The sequence below is a fragment of the Vanessa atalanta genome, chromosome 3 (assembly GCF_905147765.1).
Source record: "Vanessa atalanta chromosome 3, ilVanAtal1.2, whole genome shotgun sequence".
Classification (NCBI taxonomy): Eukaryota; Metazoa; Arthropoda; class Insecta; order Lepidoptera; family Nymphalidae; genus Vanessa; species Vanessa atalanta.
In genome coordinates, this window is record NC_061873.1 from 3,995,662 (window position 1) to 4,017,100 (window position 21,439).

Here is a 21,439-nt window from a genome sequence, read left to right on the forward strand (position 1 = left end):
TTACACATGACTTGTCAAAGAATACATTTATCTACTTAATTCAAACAAAAATACATTATTTCTGTGATTTCCTTGTAAATAGATAAATTGCTTTTGTATAAAATTGTTGCTAAGTAAGCTTGATAAATTAAACTTGTTTTATTATTTAAATTAAAGAATATATTTTTATTATTTAAAAATTTATTCCTTTTCTGGAAGCAAACCTCCAAAAACAGCAGCTGGTATATCTTTTTTCTGAACAGGAGCTACTTCTTCATCATCATCTCCACTGTTTTCTGATTCTTCCTCATCAATGTCAATTTCATCAGGATTGACAACCTTATCATTTTCTTTAAGACCTTGAGTTTCCCCTCTTACAAACAGTATATTACCTTTGCTTTGAACTGCCATTTCTGCAGCTTTTGCCTCTAACATTCTCATGCCATCTTTCATGCCTGGAGCAAGATCAGATACCGTACCCGCCGCTTGCGCAGCTGAGCTTAACATCTGAGCTGACATCATGTTTACTTGAGTATTATATGTGGCTTGTACACTTCTCTTTATTCTGAGCATTTCACGCATTGTATCCTCATTTCCATGTCTGACTTCGAATTCTTTCCAAGTATTCCAAAATTCAGCTGTGATACGGGGGTCACACATTTGGCTACAATGTGCATAAATGGCTCTAGCCCTGTCTATCTCTCCAAGTTTTGTTTCCATTTCTGAAAAACGTATGCACATCTCTCTGGCTCTTTCATCAGGAAGAGTTTCAATGGCTTTTTCATATATTTGTCGCGTTTTTGGAACACCATAGATCTCGGCAGCTTTTTTAATATAAATGTTAAACATTTCAAACATTTGCTCTGGAAGAACTGCAGTTGCAGCCCGTTCATACACAGACATTGCATGTCTTGCCAAACCATGTTCTTCTTCTAACTTAGCATATAATAAGAATATTGATTTCGCAAACTCTGGTGGACAGTGTTCAAGACATTGTTCAAATAGATCTCTAGCTCTTTCAAGTTTTGTCCCTCCATATCTTTTCAAAAACTTAGTCAAATATGTATTCCAAATATCATACACATTTGGCCATTTAAAAAGTGCTATTCCTTTCTCATATGCTCTGAAAGCTTCTTCGAAATAATTATGTTCTTCCAAGAAAAGACCATAATTAATAATTATTTGGGGTGTTGCTATTTTTAAATCAATAATGTGATCATATACAGCTTTACAAGATTTGTAGGTACCAAAACTTTCTTCTAAATCAGCATACATAGACCACACTTTTAAAGATTTATAAAGACGCATCTGTACGGTTTCTTTATCATCATGATAAGCAACCTTTCTACTAGGTAAAACAGTAGCTCTCTGCATTAATTTTAGGGCTTCTTCATAGTTTTCATGCTTGATTTCCATCTCTGCCCATTCACACCAAACAGATGCTAGATCATCAACTTTAGCATAATTTACTTGAGTTGCTTTTTCAAAAATCAGTCTTGCATCATCAATTTGATCATTACTTTCATAAAACTTAGCAAATCCAACCCATAAAGTGTATAATTTTCCTACAGCTAATTTGGGGTCAACTGTTTGAACGGCTTCTGTATATGTATCAATTATTTCATGGGGTTTTCCTTCATAGAGCTTTACTCTTTTATGCCACTCAGCAACATTATGTGGATTTTGCCTTAAAAGCACAGAATTGAGAAGAAGTAACCGTCTCTCCATTAAATATTCAAACCTTGCAAGTCTTAGTTCTAAATCAATATCATCATCTTCAGTAGGATTTGTTTTTTTAGCAACTTCTTCCATTTTTTTACTTAAACTTAGTTCTTCAAACTGAGCATAGGCATCAAAGACTTGAGTAAAATCTCTTACAGTTGTAACAGTTTGTATAGATTCTTCATAAATATCTCTTGCACGTTCAAATAAACCACTTCTTACATAATAGTCTGCTAAAGAGTTCCATAGGTGTCCCAGTTGGTCTGTATAGCGTCTAAGCCCACCTCTAATTATAGCATCAACATTAAGCGAATGAATTTTATCAGGATTTTTAGAGATCAGTTCACATAACTCATTCCAGAGTTGATGATTGGATTTTCCATGCTTTGACTGGAAATTTTCATTATTTACAAGCTGAGCTAATTTAACAGCTGCTTCATCTAACTTTTCTATGGATGTTAAGTAGTCAATGTATTCCTCTGTATCTTCTGGGCATAACTTAAGGTATCTTCTGAATACTCTAACTGCTGTTTCAGGGATGTAATGTTTCTTCAAAAATTTAAGATACAGTGGCCAAATCCTATGGTGTTGGGTAATAGGTAATGCCCTCAAAGCACTGTCAAATGCTTTTCTCGTATTCGTTATTTTGCACTGGTCAGTTAGAAAGGTACAGTAATCCATCCATATTCTAGGCATTTTGTGCATAAAAACTAAAGACCTTTCAAAACAATTATTAACATCATCATAAGCAGGATCAGTTACACAGCGACCTCTTATTTGAGATCTTCTTAACTTTAAGTAATTGTACCATAGTTTGAAAGAGCCAGGTAACTCTTTAAGAGCTCTTTCATAAATCATGTTAACTTCATTTTTAGGGGCAGCTTTTTTATGTTCTATATACCTTAACCAATGTTTGACTGAAAAAGGATTCCTTAATATTTCTTCTTCATACGGTAAGTCTTCTTCGCTCTGAAAAATATAAAAAACATAAATTAAAATTCCTTATAATAACTGTTATCCTGCTACTATATTTTACATCTTTTAATTATTTTAAAATTATAAACTACCTATACAATTAATTTAAGGAAACTTTTTTTTTTGTTACCGAGATGATCATACCCTAAACAAAGATACAAAGTAAAAAAACAATACTAGCAAGTAGGAACTTAACTTAAAACAAGAAATATATAATTGAGAAAATTTATACAATCACAATTTGTAATAGATATGTACTGAACAATATATAACTTACGAAGAATATATCGATTTCTTTTCCATCAAGTAATGGCATATTGGTTTGTAGTGTTTGCTTAAAATGCTTCAAAATAAAATAAACACAGCAATTATTTATAAATTGCTATTGCTCTTTTAACAATTGTTTTCAGAACGTTTCAAATACACTCAATCACACTAAATATGAAATAAGTAAAAAATTGTTATTGATGCTATGGATTAGGTTAACTATAACTACAGCTTTAATTCGTCGATTCAGTCGTCTGTCAAAAATCAAAATTCAAAGTGTCAAATTGTCAATAAAGTTTCCCCATTCTTTTGAATATTTCTACAATATTATGCTCTCAATTTGAAGTTTGATCTAGTACTATAATAGTTTACAATTTACATTAGTTTTAAATATTGTTTTTTTTTTGTTAATGACATAAACGAAATTGTTATTTAATTCAATTATTAAGAAATTTAGGATTTTTTCTTATCGGGTTGCCTTGTCAAAAAGGTGTCTATAATAGTTGGTCAGGTTTTATATTTTCTTTTTTACAGTTAATTAATTAGAGTTTTTTTAGATTTAAGTAGTTATTAAATTTAACAGTATTGGCCATTGAATTATATGTACTACATATTATGTTAATGGTATTGGGCCGTAATTTAGCTACATAGAAAATCCATTTGTGTTTTATCAATGCTTATCAATAATATCTAACATTATTTTTTTTATATTTACTATCATATAAAATAACAGATGAAGATACACATTTATTATTCCTAATTATTTCTATATTAATATTTTGAATCTTTATTATGATATTGGTTGGCAGTATTGCTTAAATAATCTGTTCTATTGCTATTAACTATCTAATTCTAAAATCTTAGCAGTTGGCACTTGGCACAATAACGCCATTAACCTAAATTTAACTAATGTTGATGACTTACAATCAATAATAAAATAAACAAGATATAAAAAAGTAGTGCATAATTAAATAAGTAAAATATTGTTTTTGTAATGAAGTAAAAATATTGTCTTTAGTGATCATTCTTTGTGAAAGGGGATGTGTTTTTTTAACAAACGATTTCGGTGAGACCAATGTATTTTCACTATAATGTCAAAACAAGGAAAAAGAAAAATTACTGTGGAGTTACCGAAAACGAAAGACCTATCGAATAGACCTAGTGTGTTTGAACGTCTCGGTACAAAAAAATCATCTAGTGCAAAAAAAGTTACAGAATATTGTAGACAGTGGTCTCAACACGGCAGTTGTGCTTACGGAAAAAATTGTAAGTTTGCTACAACGCATACTTTAATAAGTCCTTCAAAACAACGTGCGGCAAATAAAGATACAGAGCAGAAACGTCTTGTGAAAGATGATGGTAAAAACCGATTGCATTCTACAGTAGTTGTTAGATCAGGTCGTAGCCCTGATGGTGAGATAGACAATTGGGACCAAAATGACTTAGAATATGCTGATACAGATGTTCTTGAGAAAAGAAGACAGCAATTACAGCGTGAATTAGAGTTACAAATGAAAAAAGACTCAACTAAAGATATGCGTAAAGAGAAAAAGAAAACAGTCTCTAGCTCATCTTCATCAAGGAGCTCTACATCATCCAGTGTATCATCGTCTTCCTCAGATGGCAGCAGTTCATCCTCTTCGTCTGGCAGGTATTCAAAGTTCAATGTTACTTGATTATTTCAGCAGGTTTTTTTTAAGTTTCATTGATTTGGTGCTATATGAAAAAAAACAATACTTATTACAGGTCTAATTGAGCAATAAAATAAAATTGAGCAATAAAACACTTAATCAAAAATATGTAATATGTTTGATTAAGTGTTTTTAGATCTAAGATTGCAAATAAATAGAATATAAGTGTTAATTATTATATATAAAATAAATTAAAAAAGAAATAGAATATTAGTATTCTAAACTATTAGTTATAAATGTATCATAAAAGTATAGATTAGTTGTATAACAAAATGACACACTTTTTTTCATTGGTTTTGGTGCTATTTCTTGGTACAAGTCCTTTTGGGTAAGTAAGCTAGTGTAACAGCAGGCACAAAGGATATAACATCTTAGTTCCTCCCACACTTGGTGGTGTATTGATGATGATAATGAAGACTAGGACAATGAATAAAAAAAATCAATAGGACACAGCTATAGACAGATTTGATTATTTTAATGTTTTGTAAATTTTTTTTATTTCATTAATTTAATTATTAATATAAAAATAAATAGCAATAAGGATCAAAATTTTCAGCAACAGTTTTATATCTCCGAAATATAGTCTATAATCTAAACTCCCATAATGTTATGTAACGTGAAATGATATTATTTATTTATAACTAAGTAATCATTTTAGGGATACTAAAAGGAGATTCAAAAAAGGCAAATTAAAAAGAAATTCCAGTTCTTCCTCTGATTGTGATATTCCTACTAAAAAGAAGTTATTAAAAAATGACAATCTTAAGAGGGATAAAAGTGAATCCAAAAAAGTAATAAAAAAAGATGATAGGTTGTTAAAAAAACATGAAGCCACTAAAAAGAAAAACCTTTCCAAGGCTATTGGTAAAAAATCTTTATCACCAGGCAAGAAATCAGGTGGCACTCCTCCAATAACTTCCAAAAGTGTGGCTACGAAAAATCCTCCAAAGCATGTTAAATCACCACAAAGGAAAGACAGGAATAGAAGTGCTTCACCACATTCCTCGCGAGAAAAAGATAAAGAAAAGGATCGCCCTAAAGACAAAGAGAGAGATAAAGAAAAGGAAAAAGATCGTGAAAAAGAAAGAGATCGAGTGAGAGCACGTACCCGATCGCCTAAAAAAGGGAGATCTAGATCTCCTCGTAGACATGGATCACATCCCAAAGATCCAAGAAGGAAAGAGAGTTCTGAAAGGAGTCGACCTGTTTCACCTAAAAAACAAATAAGAAGAGAGGGTAGTCCAGAAAGACATAGAAAACGATCTTTAAGCAGAGACCGAGACAGGGGCCGCGATCACAAAGAGAGATCATTAGAGAGAAAGAAAGATAAACATGATGAGAAAGAAAGACATGACAGAAAAGATAGAGGACGAGACAGAAATAAAGACACAAAAAGGGAGGATCCGAAAAGACGTGGACGCGAACGCGGCTTAGGTGGTAGTAGAGGTGACAAAGGGTTAGAAAAACCTAATAAACCAATGCAAAGATTACTTCCTCGGCCAGAAGAACGGCTTGCTGCACTTGCAGCTATTTCAAATAGAGCTTTAGAAACTGATAAAAATTCTAGTAATTCAAAAGATCGACAGGATGTACATTCTGAAAGAGGCGGTCGCAAGCAAGACAGACTTGAAAGAGACCGATCAAACAAGCGAGATAGAATGGACAGTATAGATAGGGATCCAGGAGATTATGAAATTGGCATGGATCACCAATATGATCATGGACATAATATTGAACATTATGACAGAATTGACGATCGCTACGAAGGTGTCGCTAGAGAAGGCGATAGATCACCTGGATATAATATACAAGGTAGAGAAAGGCATTACGACACAGGTTATGATATGTCTGGTCCACCTAGAGGGTACCCTGAAGAAGATGATAGGATGTTTGGGGAATCAATGGGAGATCCTCGGGGTGTGGAATTAGGTTAGCACATATTTTAATTCTAAATATTATATTTTGTAATCTATTTTTAATCATTAAATTAAAAATGTATTTTAATTAATAGGATATGATGACCGACGTCCTCATCGTGATCATTCCTGGGAAGGGAGATCAGGTTCCATGGATAGAGAGCGTAACTACATGCATTCACACAAAGAATGGGATAATGAAGATTACCGTGGACGAGGAGATTGGGGTCGTGAACGTCACTGGCCCCTACACAAGCCTCAGGTACTGTTCTCATATCTTATATTGCTGGTTAATAATGCTTCAGTACTTATTTTACCTAAAATACTTCTTATCATATATTATTCAATTTTTTTTCCTTAGGTAAGTCTCTGTCTGCAGTACTTTTACTGGAATGAACCAATTGACTATCGCAAAAGAATTTTTAAACCCTGTCATATCCTATCCCATATATTCCTTGGATGTCCATATCCTCATTTTGGTATGCCTCATGAATTTGTTTTAACTTTTATTTTAAATAAGTGAAGTGTGTAATTTTGTCAATGACACATCTTTCTATTTTTAGATGAACGAATGGGATGACAAAGAACAAGACGTCGAAGGTTGGCATCACCGTGGACATCCAACTGGCCCTCACCGCGGTCGTATGCATGGTATTAATTATTTTTGTATGAGTTTAATGCTTGGAGTACACATTCACTTTGATCCTAACATACATATAATATGATAATAGGTCAGTTACAATTTAGCGATTTCGATTTCCCAAGATAGATAATTTACCGTTAGACAATTGAGCCTTACATATAAAAATAATAATATGTAAAATATAATCAATTACAATATAGATGATTATAATCGGGGAGGGAGAATCGACCACGGAAGAAACGAAGGTAATAAGAGACGTTTGCCTAGAAACGAAACCGAAACTTCAAAAGAAATTACACCTTCCACACAAACAGCTCCAATAGTACCATCAGAGGAACAGGAGGCAGAAGATAAACCTATCCCTGATGATCTAAGTGAGATCAGTGATGACCCTGATGACATTCTTGAACGAGAAGATGTAAGAATTAATAAATGTATATGTATATTAAATTTTGAAACCAAATATTTAACACATGTGGAGTTAACATTCACATCTATTTTAGATGGTTGACCAAAACATGGATGAAAGCAGTCAAACTGGACAACCTCTTGAAGAAACAAAACCAGAGTGTTCAGAAAAAGAATCAACTCAGGTATATTTAACTTATTAACATATGGATATGTTTGTTTTATTCTAACACTAGCTCTGCCTGCGACTTCGTGCGCGTTTGAATTTAACAAAAAAGTTATTGTTGTAGCCTAAGTTATTCCTTGTTACATCAGCTCTGAACAGCTGCTTAATCTTTTCACTGCCCAAGTTCGATCCCGCATGGAGTGGACGGTGTAGCCAAATATCATCTGGAAGCTTTGGACTCAGTTGACCGAAGAGCCCGTAGGTTAATTAACAACGAAAAGCTCTCAAATAGCAGACTACACACCCTTGAGCATCGTCGTCGAGTTGCCAGCTTATCGGTTTTTTATAGGATACACTTCGAAGAGTGCTCGAAGGCTCTTTTCAAACTGGTTGAGCCATCTACATTCCTTTATCGGACTACTAGGCGCAGGCAAAAATTTCATCCATATGTTGTTGACATACCCAAACTAAACGGTTTGACACCTCATTTTTGACACTTTCCATCAGGTGAAATGGAAGACAAACGCCTATTCCACTAAAACGATTAAAAAAAAAAAGCTATCTGTCAGTGTAAGTCAAAATCGGTCCAGCTGTTCCAGCAGTTCCAGACAAAAATTGTAAAAAATGTTATTTTGGTATATTTACTGTGTATACATACATATGCATTTAGTAAAAAGCGGTTATTTTAAGATTACAAACAGACACTCCCATTTTATTATATGTATAGATTTTAATACAAAATTTTGTATATTTCACAATAAAGCATTTCATTTTCTATTTAAAATATATTTATATTTTCTTTTAGGACACCAGTGGTGCTGGAGAAGAAAAGGAGTCACAGGAGGGTAAAGATGATGAAGATGTCACTAATTTAGACTTTGAAGAAATATCTGATGGTGAATTAGAAGAAGAACGAACAAGAGGTAAGTAAACTACAGTCACTTAATATTATAAAGTCATAAAGAAATAGTAATGTATTTTAAAATGAATTAAATTTAGTATAAATAGATATATTAATATAATTTAAAATTTTAGCTGGCTTAGGTGATGCTCTTGGAGTAGATTGGGCGAGTCTCGTGGCAGATGTTCATCGGCGAGAACAAACTGCTCCTGCTGGAGGTGCAAGGGATAGGTGGAGACCAGAATGTGTGCTGTCTCGAATTGGGCTTTCTATTGACATGGCTGGGAAAGAAACAGTTCAAAACATAATACAGCAAAATGCAAGTGCTCTTCAATCAGAACAAAGTAAAGTTAAAACAGAAGATATTGATGATAAATCTAATTTAGTAAATGGCCAACATGAAGATAAAAACGACGAAAAGTCTACCTTACCACATACAGATGTTGACAAATTACATCCAGTAGCTACTATTCAGGTATATTAAGTTGCATACATAGTTTTAAATTAATATTTTAAACAAGTTATTAAGAAGCATTGCAAAACGACTCATTTTTGAGTAGAGAATTGAACTATAATGAATTCCCAGGAATATTAAGCATAAGTGAAATATTTAAGAATATTACCTTATTATTAAACTTATCACTGAAATAACCTTACTATCATCAATTTCTAAATTAATGAAGTCACATACCACAAATTCACACAAACAAATAAGTAGTATTTTCTCGCGAGAACCGACGACACTTTGAGAAGACGCTACTGCAACGCGACGGACCGCGTATTTCTAAATTTCGATATCTCGTATCCCATTCTGATTCGTTGCGAATTAAAACAATTGATAAATCAATAATAATATTTTTGCAGGTGGCAATGGAAAAGCGTAAACGTCAACGGGCTGTTTTGTTTGGATCAGGGTGTGAAATAACACGAGGATTAAGTGCGAGGCGCGACTTGGCGTTGCGTCGGTATCTATGCCATTTGCCAGTTGCAGAGCGCACTGGTCAGTCACGTGTAGCACCACAGCCTTCACTTTTTCATGCAGCTCGTGCTTTATTTATGCAAGCACCTGTAACAGGCTGACACAGGCTTTATCTCAAACATTATACCTTAAAGTGATTCAAGTGGATTTACAAATCTAATTGTAAACAAATTGAACTTTGGACCTTGTTTTCAGTTTATAATAATTAAATGTAAGTTTACTAGTTAAAACATTGTGGAAATGTTATATGTGTAAGAAACTAGTATCTATAAAATAGAGGTATTTTATTTTACATTTGTTGTGAATAGAAAATCCTTATAAGTTATATAAAATTATAATAAAGTGACTCTGAAACATTTTTATTTTCTCTTTTGATTTGATCCCCAGATTTTGCAGTCATTACAAATGTCTGTCTCTTTTTAGCCTGATTGAATATTCTAGATCTAGAAAATTCATAAGTATGGGACCTTAACAATAAAAAGTACTTACAAGCATATTGGAATAAGCATTTCATTAGTTTACGTAGCACAGGGTTTAAATATAGATCTCAAGAAACATATTTATCTTATTCATATATTCTTGAGCAGAAAAGAAAGTTTTATTATAAATGAAATTAAAAAATAAAAGAAACTAAAAGACTGTTATATATTTCCTTATAAAAAATACAAATAATATTATTAATATTTTATAATTGTCTGTTAAATATTTTTGTATAAATTGGTAAGACTTCTGCAACATTGTTATATGTCACTTTTATTGTTTCACTGGTTGAGTAGAAATGATATATCTGCTCCTACTGGATATTCAACTTTGCTTTCCCTAAAAATAAATTGCAATATTTTATAAGGTAAAAATCATAGAGTTTTATACCAATATTATTTTTCATTATTGTTAGGTTATAATAAAAGTTAAATGGTATATATCTTACTTTTTAAAAAGAACTGCACCAGCAACACCTTTTAGCAATAAGGAGTCTCCATTTACATGTAAAATACAGCCTTCTCTCAGTCCAAGAACTGGGTTTGCATGTGGCATTTCCATATATTCACCAATTCTTTGGTCTCTCGTTTCACCCTTATGAGTATCTGTTTCTATTTTGTCAATGTAATGAGGATTTATATTAAAGGGTACAATACCTATAGCTTCAAATGAAGGTGGATATATTATAGGCATGTCATTTGTTGTGTGAATACTCTTAGTTGCTACATTTGTTCCTGCACTGCTCCCAATATATACTAGACTTCCATCATTTACTTTTTCTCTTATAAGATTAACTAAATTATTTTCATATAATTTATTTAATAAGAGAAAAGTATTACCACCTCCAATAAATATGGCTTTAGCAGATTTTATAGCACTAGCTGGATCTGGGTAAGTGTGCAGGCCAGTCACATTGAAACCCCATGGATCAATGACATCTTTCATTTTCCTTGTGTACTCATCGTGATTGTTTTGCGCATAGGGTACAAAAAGTAATTGGGTAACATCATTTCTGGAAATAGAAATACATATTTATATGTCAATAATACAAGAAATTTTAACATTATTAATGAATACTTACTTTTGTAAAAAGCAAGAAATTTCTTGTTTAGCAAACTGCAGAAGCGAATATCCATGACAATTAGACGACGATAAAAGTAATGCTTGACGACTCATTCTCATTATTGTATAGCTACAATGTGAACGAAGACTGTTGGTAATATGACTGATTAATGTGCTATGCAACGTAAACAAAGATAAACGCATAGAAATATAATCTAATAATCTTACGATAACTCGGATTATCTTTTATATACGTAATTTATTATCACTATAAATCATATATATTAAAAAAAAATCTATATTTTAAACCCTTTATTTATTGAAAGTATTAAATTTAGCATACGCCGTCAGTTTAAGTTATTTTTTTACATTTACTGTTATTATCTTTTGTTTAAGGCTTTTATTATTTCTTCTGATCAAATATGCTTATTATTATTATATTTCTTCTTGGACTAATTATCTCCCAAATAATGGGGCAAATATTCCAGTCACACGGGTCAATGACCAAGTGTATCTGGGGAGTGAAAAAGTCAGTCAGTACAGTCAGTCAGCTCATTATCAGATTCTAAAAACTTACGTACTATTCGACAAGTATTTAAAATAGCAGCTTTTTGCATGGTGATGTATGTGAGAGGTGGTAAATCAAGAATTTTTAAACTTTGGTGTAAGTGTTTAGGTATGACTCCGGTAGTGGAAAGCACGATAGGGATAATAAAAACCTTATTTAAATTCCAGATTCTTATTATTTCTTCTTTTAATTCTGTATATTTATTGATCTTTTCCGTAATAGTTTTTAATAAGTTATGTGTGTTTGGAACAGAAACATCAATTAAGTAAGCTATTTTAGATGATTTGTTAACTAAAGTTATATCCGGTCTATTGTAATGAATCTTTTTATCTGTAAGAATTGCTCTATCATAATATATTTTTATTTCTTCATTTTCTAAAACGGGGTTGGGTTGATATTCATAGTATGGTTTTAGTGGAGTATTTGTGAGGTTATATTTGTGTGCAAGTTTTTGATGTATGTAGTGAACTATTTGGTTGTGGCGATGGGTGTAATCTGTTTGAACTAGAGTAGGGCAAGCTCCTGTAATATGTTGTATATTTTCTGGCATTCTGTGACATTTTCGACATAAATCTGATTCTATTGATTCTTTAAGTATATATTTTTTATAATTTCTTGTATTGATAACCTGGTCTTGAATAGCAATTAGAAAACCTTCTGTTTCGGGGAAGAGGTAACCTTTTTGTAACCATTTATTTGACGCATCTAAATCTATGAAATTTTGCTCTAGATCGTGGATATGCCTACCATGTAGTTCTTTTCTTCTCCAATCTTTAATTTTTTCATTTATTTGTTCTTGGATAGTTTTAAATTCTTTATTATTATTTTTTAGGTTTAACGGTGTGAAATTATCATCAACTTCTACTATAGCTGCATGTATCTTACTAGTATTTGCTTTATTGTAGAAAAAATTTTGAATATTATGGATTTGGTTTTGCCAAAGAATTTTTAAATCAACTACCCCTCTTCCTCCTAATTGTCTTTTCAACGTTAATCTTTCTATAGCTGATTTCGGATGGTGATAATTATGTTTAGTTAGCGTGACTCTAGTTTTTATTTCTAAATTCTTAATATCTGTCTGAGACCATTTGATTATCCCGAAGGAGTAAGTTAGGACCGGAATAGCAAAAGTATTTATTGCTTTTATGAGATTTCGCGAATAAAGATGTTTTTTGCACAGCTGGTTTACTCTTTTGATGTACTCAGTGGTAAGATCTTGTTTTAATTTTGAGTGATTAATATCCTTAGCTTGAAATATACCCAAATATTTATATAAGTCCCCTTCTAACATCTCGGATATATTTATTTCCTCACTAATTTCATAATTTTTCTCAATTAATTTTCCTTTCTTTATAGTTAAAGTTTTGCATTTATCTAAGCCAAAATTCATATTTATATCTTTACTAAATTGCGCTGTAATTTTTATCATTTCTTTCATTTCTTTCACAGATTTACTAAATAGTTTTATGTCATCCATGTACATCAAATGAGAAACCGCTATGTCACGTGTTAATTGGTATCCAAATTTAGAATCTGATAGTATTCTAGATAGAGGATTTAGGGCGAGGCAAAACCACAAAGGACTGAGAGAGTCTCCTTGGAAGATGCCATTTCTAATATGGATTTCGTCACAACAGATTTTAGATGTTTTTGTTGTTAAAGTTATTGTGGTTCTCCAATTAGACATGGCCTCTTTCAAAAATTTAATAATATTAGGATGAATCTTATATGTTTGTAAAATTTGAACTAACCATGAATGTGGGACACTATCAAAGGCTTTTTTGAAATCTATATATGTGACATACAAATTTCTATTAAATTTATTTGAATGTTTTAGTATGGTTGAATCTATAATTAATTGCTCTTTACATCCTCTGTGGTTTCGCCTGCATCCCTTTTGTTCCTCTGACATTACATTATGTGCTTCCAGGTGTGAGACTATCTTATTGGTAATGCAGGATGTGATTATTTTATATATTGTTGGTAGGCATGTTATGGGACGGTACTGTGATGGGTCGTGGGTGTTTTGGTTTTTTGGTAGCATGTAGGTCAAACCGGTTGTTATAAAATTTGGGAGTGGAATTCTACAGTTAATTAGGTCTGAAATTATTTTTGTTAGAATATCATGTAATGACGTAAACTTTTTATACCAAAAATTATGTATCTGGTCTATTCCAGCAGCTTTCCAATTTTTCGTTTTCTTTAAAACTACAGTTAAATCATCTAATTTTAATTCTATAAATTCCATCTGTTCCATATAACCCCACTTCTGATTCTCTTCTTCAATCCATTTTGCCTGTAAATTGTGGTCACTCCTTTTTTCCCAAATCCCTGCCCAGTAGTTTTTAAGTTCATCTTTATTTGGTATTTGTTCTTCATTGTTTGTATTATTCGAGGTACAACTATTCAATGACCTGTAAAAAGCTTTTTCGTTGGTACAATATAATTTATTATCTTGTTTTCTATTAAGTGCTTTCCTGTATCTTGCAAGTCTATGTGATTTTAAAGATAGTTTCTGTTTAAGAGTGTCGATATATTCTTCTGGTTTCTTGTTTTCTCGTTCGTGGATAGTGTGCAATTTGGTATTTTTAAATATTATCTCTACTTTTTCTACTACTTTTTTAGATCTATTGCCTTTTAAATATTGAGTTAACCTACCAATGTCTGCTCTAAGCTTTTTTATATCGTTTTCTAATCTATGTTCCCAAGCTGGCTTATGGCTCTTTTTCTTCTGTATGCTTGAATCTTCTATATTTCCTGACTTAATTTTATAGCCAAGTTTTGTTATTATTACTAAAGCTGAACAATATATTAATGTATGTAAATGCAGTAGGTCGGAATCTAATGAAAAAAAGGTAGGTAGTATATGAGTATTGAATGTGTAAATCAGATCATGAAGTAATTTACTCTCTTTTAATCGCGGTAATTTTGGTCGGGTTTTAGGATCAGTACCTTCAAATTTAGTCAGTGCTGTTTCTAAAAGATTCTTTAATTCTTCAATGTTTTCTTGTTGTGGGTTTTCTAAGGTTGTAGATTGAGTATATTGTACTTCTGTATCGTGAACTAGGGATGTTAAATTTGTCTGTGTAGAAGCATCAGATTGTGTAATATTGTAAGTTGTAGGGCTAGTAACTATATTGTGTGTCTGAATTAATGGTTGTGATTGTAAATGGGGTGAATGCAACGATGTATCTGTTTGATTATTTAAATCCGCTTCCCTTTTTAATTGTTCAGCAATTTCTGATTTAAGATGTGCTATTTCATCTTCACTTATTAATTTATTTCTAATTATTACTCTTCTTTGATCTGCGATACGTTGTTGACTTACATTCCAATCCGGATATTGTGTTTTAAATTTGTCGAATAGCCGTTTAGGGTACATAACTTTATCAGTTTCTAATTTTGTAATATAAAGATAAGTACGCATAATAAACAAGTTAACTTCTTTGTCCCACTTCATGCGTACTCTGGGTTTACCAGCCTTGGTGGTCGCAGGTTGTGAGCTAGCGGCTCCCTGCGAAACATCCTCAGTTGGCCTGTTAAAACTAACAGCAGAATTTTGACTAGCACTAATAACGGGTAAACTATTATCGGCTGTAGATAATTGTTCGGGGGGAACCCGCCTGCTCAGTCCCCCACCGCCAGTGGATCGCATGCTGTAACACCCAGCACTGGCTCCAGGTGTGCCCCGGCGACCCCCGGGTAGCGGCCCTATACGTAATCTCTCTGAATGTTGCTCCATGTTTGATGGGTTACCATAGCCTTGTTTGCCGCATAAGTTTCAGATGTATGCGTGTCCGCCCCCCACGTGGTCTGGTGTTCGACTCGGACGTAAGGTTGGATTTTGGGGGGCTTATTATTATTATTATTATTATTATTATGTTTATGGCATCTGTCAATAGGTTGACAATTCTGCCAGTGTCAGGGTTGAAAAATACACGTGGTTGCTTAAAACAGCACTTTTTCGTTCTGCCAAATGACCAGTAGCACGATCTAAAACAAACAGGACATCACAATATAATATATTAACACCAACACCAACTAAGATATAAAATAATAAAACTACCTACATAAATATACTTATTCTATAAATAATATATACTTAAACTTATTCAAAGTTTAATGTTATATCTTTCAATATATTTAAATAAAATAGTTATAATAGAGATTTCTGAAGAAGACAAAATACAGGACATGTTGAAAGGGCGAGGGAAAGTAGGAGGAAGAACATCATACAGTGAAACAGGAAATCTGGTGCAATCAAAGAAAATATGTTCAACGGTACCCTCATCAAGGCCACATTCACACAAAGAGTGATCCCGAACCCTGATTTTCGATAGAAAATGAGGGCTGCAGTTATGCCCAAGACGCAACCGAATTATTGTCGAAGTAGAAAATTTAGAGCAGTTACGGAACTCAGAAAACCAGGGTTTTAATGGAATATTAGGTTGCAAACTGCCATAAAATTTACCTTTTACATGACGGGTAAAGTTCCATACATCATTCCAGCGCTTATTCAGATCAATTTTAGCGAGAGAACGTAAATCTTGGGCAAAACAGTTAACATAAGTCTCCGTACCATTGCGAATAGACCACTTAGCACATATATCAGCCTGTTCATTGCCAGAAATCCCGGAGTGGCCAGGAATCCAAGCAAGGGCTACCTCAATTCCAGCAGAGTGACACTTAAAAAGAAGTTCCCGAGTTTTGAGGTTAATTGGGTGAACATCTCTAGAACGTAAGGGAAATTTTAAAATATCTTCTAAACAACTGCGACTATCAGTGAAAATTATAGTTTTATTAAGGTTGTGGGATTCTACCAGGGATACAGCTTCATAAATAGCTATTGTTTCTCCAGAAAAAATAGATGTCTTGGGAGAGCATTTAAAACTAAGGGTCAGCTTCATGTCAGGAACCCATACCGCTGAACCCACAGGGTCATCTGCAGATAGTTTAGAGGCGTCTGTAAATATAGTTCGCCACCCGGGAAACTGTTCATTTAAGAGGTTTTTAAACCGAACGTTGGCTCCAGGATCTTCTTTATTAATACCAAAATATGTAATTACATTGGGCCTAAAAACAAGTGCATCAAAAGGGACAGCAAACAAAGGATTACCAGGAAATTGAAAAAGAGGAGATGCTGCAATAAATTTTTCATAACTTTTGAAAAGGCAAGGAGCTTCTTTATGAGTCCAATAAGTTGAAGATGGAATAAAATTTGAAAGGTGACAAAGAGAAGTAAGTAATGGGTGGCAAGAATTTTGAACAGCTTTGTAGAGGAATCTATCACAAAGATATTGTCTACGAAGAAATAAGGGAGGATCGAGACATTCTACTTGGAGAGCTTTTATGGGGGAGGACTTCATGGCACCACAAATGATGCGGAGACACTTAGCTTGAATTTTGTCCCAATCGGCTAAAGCAGATTTATTACACGGTTCAAGCAAGAATGACCCGTAATCAAAATGACTCCGAACAATGGCGTTATAAAGGAGTTTCTGAGTGTAGGGGATGAGAACCCCACCACACACCTGAAAGAGACCTCAAAACATTTACACCAAGCTCACATTTTTCCTTAATGTAATTAAGATGGACCGTGCCAGTCATACGAGAGTCAAAGTATACCCCCAAAAATTTTACGTTATTTTTTACTTGGATGGTCTCATTTTCCAGAATAATATCAACATCTGGTATCAATCTTTTTCTGGAAAACACCACTGCAGAGCTTTTGGGACCAGACAGAGATAAGCCATGATCCTCTAGCCAGATATAAAGATTTTGTATAGCAGAATTAAGGCGAACAGAGCAATCGTCGATAGATTCTGAGGCGTAATATAGGGCTATATCATCTGCGTATTGTAATATGTTACAATTGGATGAACAAGAAGAGTCAAGTTCAGAAGTATATAAACTATAGAGAATGGGACTTAAAACTGATCCCTGTGGTAACCCCTTCCATACTATTCTTGGGGGATGCATAGTACCTTGGACTCGAACAGAAATATAACGTTGCATGAAAAGGTTACATATAACATTAATCATCCTCGCGGGAAGACTCAGCTGGAGCATTTTCTGCCTGAGTAGCGGGAGGAGAACATTATCATAGGCTGAAGTGACGTCAAGAAAGACACCAACAAGATGGTGTCCCCTTGAGAGGGCCAGGCGAATTTCCGAAGAGAACACGCTCAGGCTGTCCATCGTGCCCATACCTTTTCTAAACCCAAACTGCGATTTTGGCAAGATATTCCTGCTTTCAAGAATCCATTCTAATCTATTTTTTATTAAGTGTTCCATAATTTTGGCCAGAACTGACGATAAGGCAATAGGACGATAGGAGGAGGGATCTTTAGGATCTTTATGAGGTTTAAGGATAGGAATGATGATTTGATGTTTCCATGACTCAGGAACAAACCCAGTTTCATAAATTTTGTTAAGAATAGAGAGTAAAATTAATTTTGAACAGTCAGAACATTTCTTTAGAAAGGAGTAAGGAATACCATCAATACCAGGAGAGGAGTCGTGGAGATTGTCTAAAACAGAGCAGAGCTCATCACGTGTAAAAGGATCATCCATTCGATCATAGGAAGGAGGAGAAGGGGAAGATGAAGGAAAACAATTTTCAGGAGGAACAAAAGGTGGAGCCAGTCTATCCAAAAAATCATAGAGCCAGACAGAAGGGTCGTTAGAAACAGGATTGCTATCACTGAAAGAACCTCGGAAGTTTTTAATTTTTTTCCAAACAAGTGAAAAAGGGGTTCGGGGAGAAAGACTCTCACAGAAACGAAACCAGCCGTTACGTTTCTTCAAGGATAATTCCCTTTTTGATTTGGCATTTGTACTTTGAAAATTTAAGTAGTTTTCTAAAGACGGAAATTCCATAAAGACCTCTTCCATCTCATCCCGTTTGCGGATGATTTCCGTGCATTCATAATCCCACCAAGGGGGGGAAGGTATGAAATCTTTAGGAGACTTTTTAATTGGGATGAATTGATTGGCCGAATTTAATAAAGCAGAAATAAAATCATTATAAGTTTGTAAAAAGTTTTCAACAGTTATTACAGGAAATTGATCTGTCTGGCTTGTAACGCATTGCTGAAATTCTGCCCACTTAGCCTTCGAGATACGAAACTTTAAGAGAGGAGGAAATGGCATAGGCGAGACAGGAACAGTATGGGATAAGGAGATAAGAATGGGGAGATGATCACTACCATATGAGCAGGATAATACCTTCCAGTTACACTGAGAGGCCAGATTGGGAGACGTTAAGGACAAGTCAACACAACTGGGATTCTGAGATGGAGGAGTTCTTCTAGTAGGCGAGCCATCATTTAATAAACAAAGGTTATTATTATCAAACAAATCAATGAGGTGAGCAGAAGGGTATTCACACTGAAGGGAACCCCACATAGTATGATGGCAGTTGAAGTCACCTACAACAACTAAAGGGATAGGAAGAGTTAAGAGGATAGAGCTTAATTCAGAAATAATGGAAGAATTAGGAGAAGGAATATAAATTGACACGAAGGTTGTATTTATAGCCCTGACGGCTACAATATTAAAAGAGGGAGAGTGGTGAGGGAGAGGAATCAATGAATAGATAAGGGATTGTTTAAGAAGAAGGGCACTTCCATCCCATCCACTAACATGATCATCGCGGAGACATGAATATCCAGGAATCCGAAAACGAGAACCCGGCTTTAACCATGTCTCCGAGATGGCCAAAATATGAGGATGGTAGGAGGTAATTAGAGAGATGATTTCATGTTTTTTATGTCTAATGCTCTTGCAATTCCATTGGAGAATTGTCGCCATTTTTATTAAAAGAATAAGGAGTGAACTGATTAAGTTTTTCAGTGACAGTGTACGGTAAACTGATATTATGCTTGGTAATGATATCGATTAAAGAAAGCAAAAGTTGGATGATATTGGATAAATCAGGATTTTGTTTATAATTATCTGAAGTTATAAGAGCACAGCCATTAGGCTGGGAAGATTTTGGAGAACTAACTAGGGCAGAGTGAGCTTCTTTATCGAATCCCTTACTAAGGGGAGGGCGAGGTCGTTGGTTGAGAAGAACAGTTTTCCGTTGGGATGAAACAGGAGGGATTAGAGGGCTGGAGATTTCATAAATAGGAGTGAGAGGGCTCATCGTAGGGCGAGTGGGAGTGGACATAGAGTTGGGAGGAGAACGTGCGGAGTCAGCAAAAGAGCGACGGGTAGGGCGAAAACGGAGAGAGGCTTCATTGTATGGGATATTTTCCTCTGACATCACAATTTTTATCTGTTTCTGTCTCATATGTTCTGGGCAATTGGGGTCAGTAGCCAGATGTGGACCTGAGCAAGACAGACATGTAGCCTCACAATGGGGTACTTTACAGGAACGTCCATGATGAGGTTGAGCACACACAAAGCACCTTGGCTTGGACCTGCATTTATCTTGAGTGTGCCCAAAGCGACAGCAATTGTTGCATTGGATAGTGGGAAGGGAGTAGAGGGATACTGGAAGTGAAGTGTAACAACAAAAGATTCTCTCAGGTAAGGTTTGACCTAAAAATGTCACAACGACTGTTTGAGTAGGTAACCATTCAGTTTTACCGTCAGTAACAGATTTTCGGTTCAACCGTCTTGCTTTTATAGCCCGGCAACCAGGGGTGTAGCATTCGATACTACTCAGAAACTCCTCCATAGACCAGTCGATGGGAATTTGCTTCACAATACCCATTCGGGTAATGTGAAAAGCTGGGATAATTATTTTGTAATTATGCTCCTGGAACAATGGACTGTCAATGAAATTATTGGCAGAAGAAGCATTCTCAAATTCAACAACAACACGGTTGCGTCCTGCTGATTTAATTCCTCCCTTGAGAACACCAGAAACCTTGCTTCTGTAAATAATTTGAGCAAATTTAAGTAAATTAATCGTATAACCAGCTGATGGGTCGGGTTCCACTCGTGAGGCGTGGACAATAAAAGGGCCTTGATCGGAGTCGTTATACTTCAATTTAGTACCGCTAAATTCGGGGAGTGTGAATGTGTGTTGAATCGAAGCGCTAGGGGGAGAGGAAGCATCCCGTTTGTTTAGAATACTCTCTGCAGCGGTTTGAGAGCGTTTGGCAGCCTTTAGGACTTTTTTGGAGTCTTCTCTGATTATAGATTCACTAGACATCACACAATCATGACTTATGGAGTCACCTCCGCCCCCATCCGGGGGCTCCTCAGATTCCATCACCAACTACTAAATTATTAAAAAAAAAACACTTACCTCACAACAAGTAATAACGCAGGACAACACAAATATTAGTGGAACTAAGCAATATTAGTACAAAAAACCTAATTTAGAAATCGCGCACGTGTAGTAAACAATACCACAGACCTCCCAAAAAAATCTCAAATATGCTTAAAAGAAATAAACAATACAAATTACAGATTACTAGACATAAGTCAATGTCAATGTTGACAGGTCAGTCAGAACAGACATTGGAGTATTTATTTGGTTGACAGATATCAGTGCGTAGAAATATAAGCAAAAATCCTATACTGTTATTTAAAAAAATGTAAATTAAGAACCAATAATGTTGAAATATATATACGATAAAATTTAACAATAAAATAAAAAAATATATTTTATTGCATTGTATTGTTTTACGCATTTTTAACTTCTAATTTAAGGGGCGAACTTGAT

At 34.3% G+C, this 21,439-nt stretch overlaps 4 protein-coding genes across 4 annotated transcripts; 1 reads left to right on the forward strand and 3 right to left on the reverse strand.

Moving 5' to 3' along the window:
* Positions 1 to 64: 64 nt before the first annotated feature.
* On the reverse strand, positions 65 to 3,188 carry LOC125076959 (pre-mRNA-splicing factor syf1 homolog). The gene is made up of 2 exons (XM_047688713.1): positions 2,954 to 3,188; positions 65 to 2,670 (listed from the first exon to the last, which is right to left on the reverse strand). The coding sequence occupies exons 1-2, from the start codon at positions 2,990 to 2,992 to the stop codon at positions 181 to 183; spliced, it is 2,529 nt and encodes an 842-aa protein (XP_047544669.1). The 5' UTR covers positions 2,993 to 3,188; the 3' UTR covers positions 65 to 180.
* A 634-nt stretch (positions 3,189 to 3,822) lies between these two features.
* LOC125077212 (zinc finger CCCH domain-containing protein 13-like) lies at positions 3,823 to 10,005 on the forward strand. The gene is made up of 9 exons (XM_047689073.1): positions 3,823 to 4,594; positions 5,293 to 6,563; positions 6,646 to 6,812; positions 7,114 to 7,201; positions 7,394 to 7,611; positions 7,697 to 7,786; positions 8,573 to 8,690; positions 8,803 to 9,143; positions 9,533 to 10,005. Exons 1-9 carry the CDS (start codon positions 4,035 to 4,037, stop codon positions 9,746 to 9,748), a joined length of 3,069 nt encoding a protein of 1,022 aa, XP_047545029.1. The 5' UTR covers positions 3,823 to 4,034; the 3' UTR covers positions 9,749 to 10,005.
* Positions 10,006 to 10,328: 323 nt separating this feature from the next.
* On the reverse strand, positions 10,329 to 11,579 carry LOC125077339 (probable alpha-aspartyl dipeptidase). Its single transcript, XM_047689260.1, has 3 exons — positions 11,209 to 11,579; positions 10,576 to 11,139; positions 10,329 to 10,466 (listed from the first exon to the last, which is right to left on the reverse strand). The coding sequence occupies exons 1-3, from the start codon at positions 11,391 to 11,393 to the stop codon at positions 10,409 to 10,411; spliced, it is 807 nt and encodes a 268-aa protein (XP_047545216.1). The 5' UTR covers positions 11,394 to 11,579; the 3' UTR covers positions 10,329 to 10,408.
* Positions 11,580 to 15,618: 4,039 nt separating this feature from the next.
* LOC125076877 lies at positions 15,619 to 20,983 on the reverse strand. Its single transcript, XM_047688602.1, has 2 exons — positions 20,353 to 20,983; positions 15,619 to 15,750 (listed from the first exon to the last, which is right to left on the reverse strand). Exons 1-2 carry the CDS (start codon positions 20,981 to 20,983, stop codon positions 15,653 to 15,655), a joined length of 729 nt encoding a protein of 242 aa, XP_047544558.1. The 3' UTR covers positions 15,619 to 15,652.
* Between the last annotated feature and the right edge of the window lie 456 nt (positions 20,984 to 21,439).

Coding starts and splice junctions, on each gene's coding strand:
- LOC125076959 (XM_047688713.1), bottom strand. CDS start 2,992: ATGCCATTACTTGATGGAAAAGAAATCGATATATTCTTC. Junction 2,671..2,953: donor AAGAAATCGATATATTCTTC/GTAAGTTATATA, acceptor TATATTTTTCAG/AGCGAAGAAGACTTACCGTA.
- LOC125077212 (XM_047689073.1), top strand. CDS start 4,035: ATGTCAAAACAAGGAAAAAGAAAAATTACTGTGGAGTTACCGAAAACG. Junction 6,813..7,113: donor GGCCCCTACACAAGCCTCAG/GTACTGTTCTCA, acceptor TTCTATTTTTAG/ATGAACGAATGGGATGACAA. Junction 8,691..8,802: donor AGAAGAAGAACGAACAAGAG/GTAAGTAAACTA, acceptor TTAAAATTTTAG/CTGGCTTAGGTGATGCTCTT.
- LOC125077339 (XM_047689260.1), bottom strand. CDS start 11,393: ATGCGTTTATCTTTGTTTACGTTGCATAGCACATTAATCAGTCATATT. Junction 11,140..11,208: donor ATTTCTTGCTTTTTACAAAA/GTAAGTATTCAT, acceptor TTCTATTTCCAG/AAATGATGTTACCCAATTAC. Junction 10,467..10,575: donor GGTGCAGTTCTTTTTAAAAA/GTAAGATATATA, acceptor ATTTATTTTTAG/GGAAAGCAAAGTTGAATATC.
- LOC125076877 (XM_047688602.1), bottom strand. CDS start 20,983: ATGGAATCTGAGGAGCCCCCGGATGGGGGCGGAGGTGACTCCATAAGT. Junction 15,751..20,352: donor CCGAAAATCTGTTACTGACG/GTAAAACTGAAT, acceptor TGTTTGTTTTAG/ATCGTGCTACTGGTCATTTG.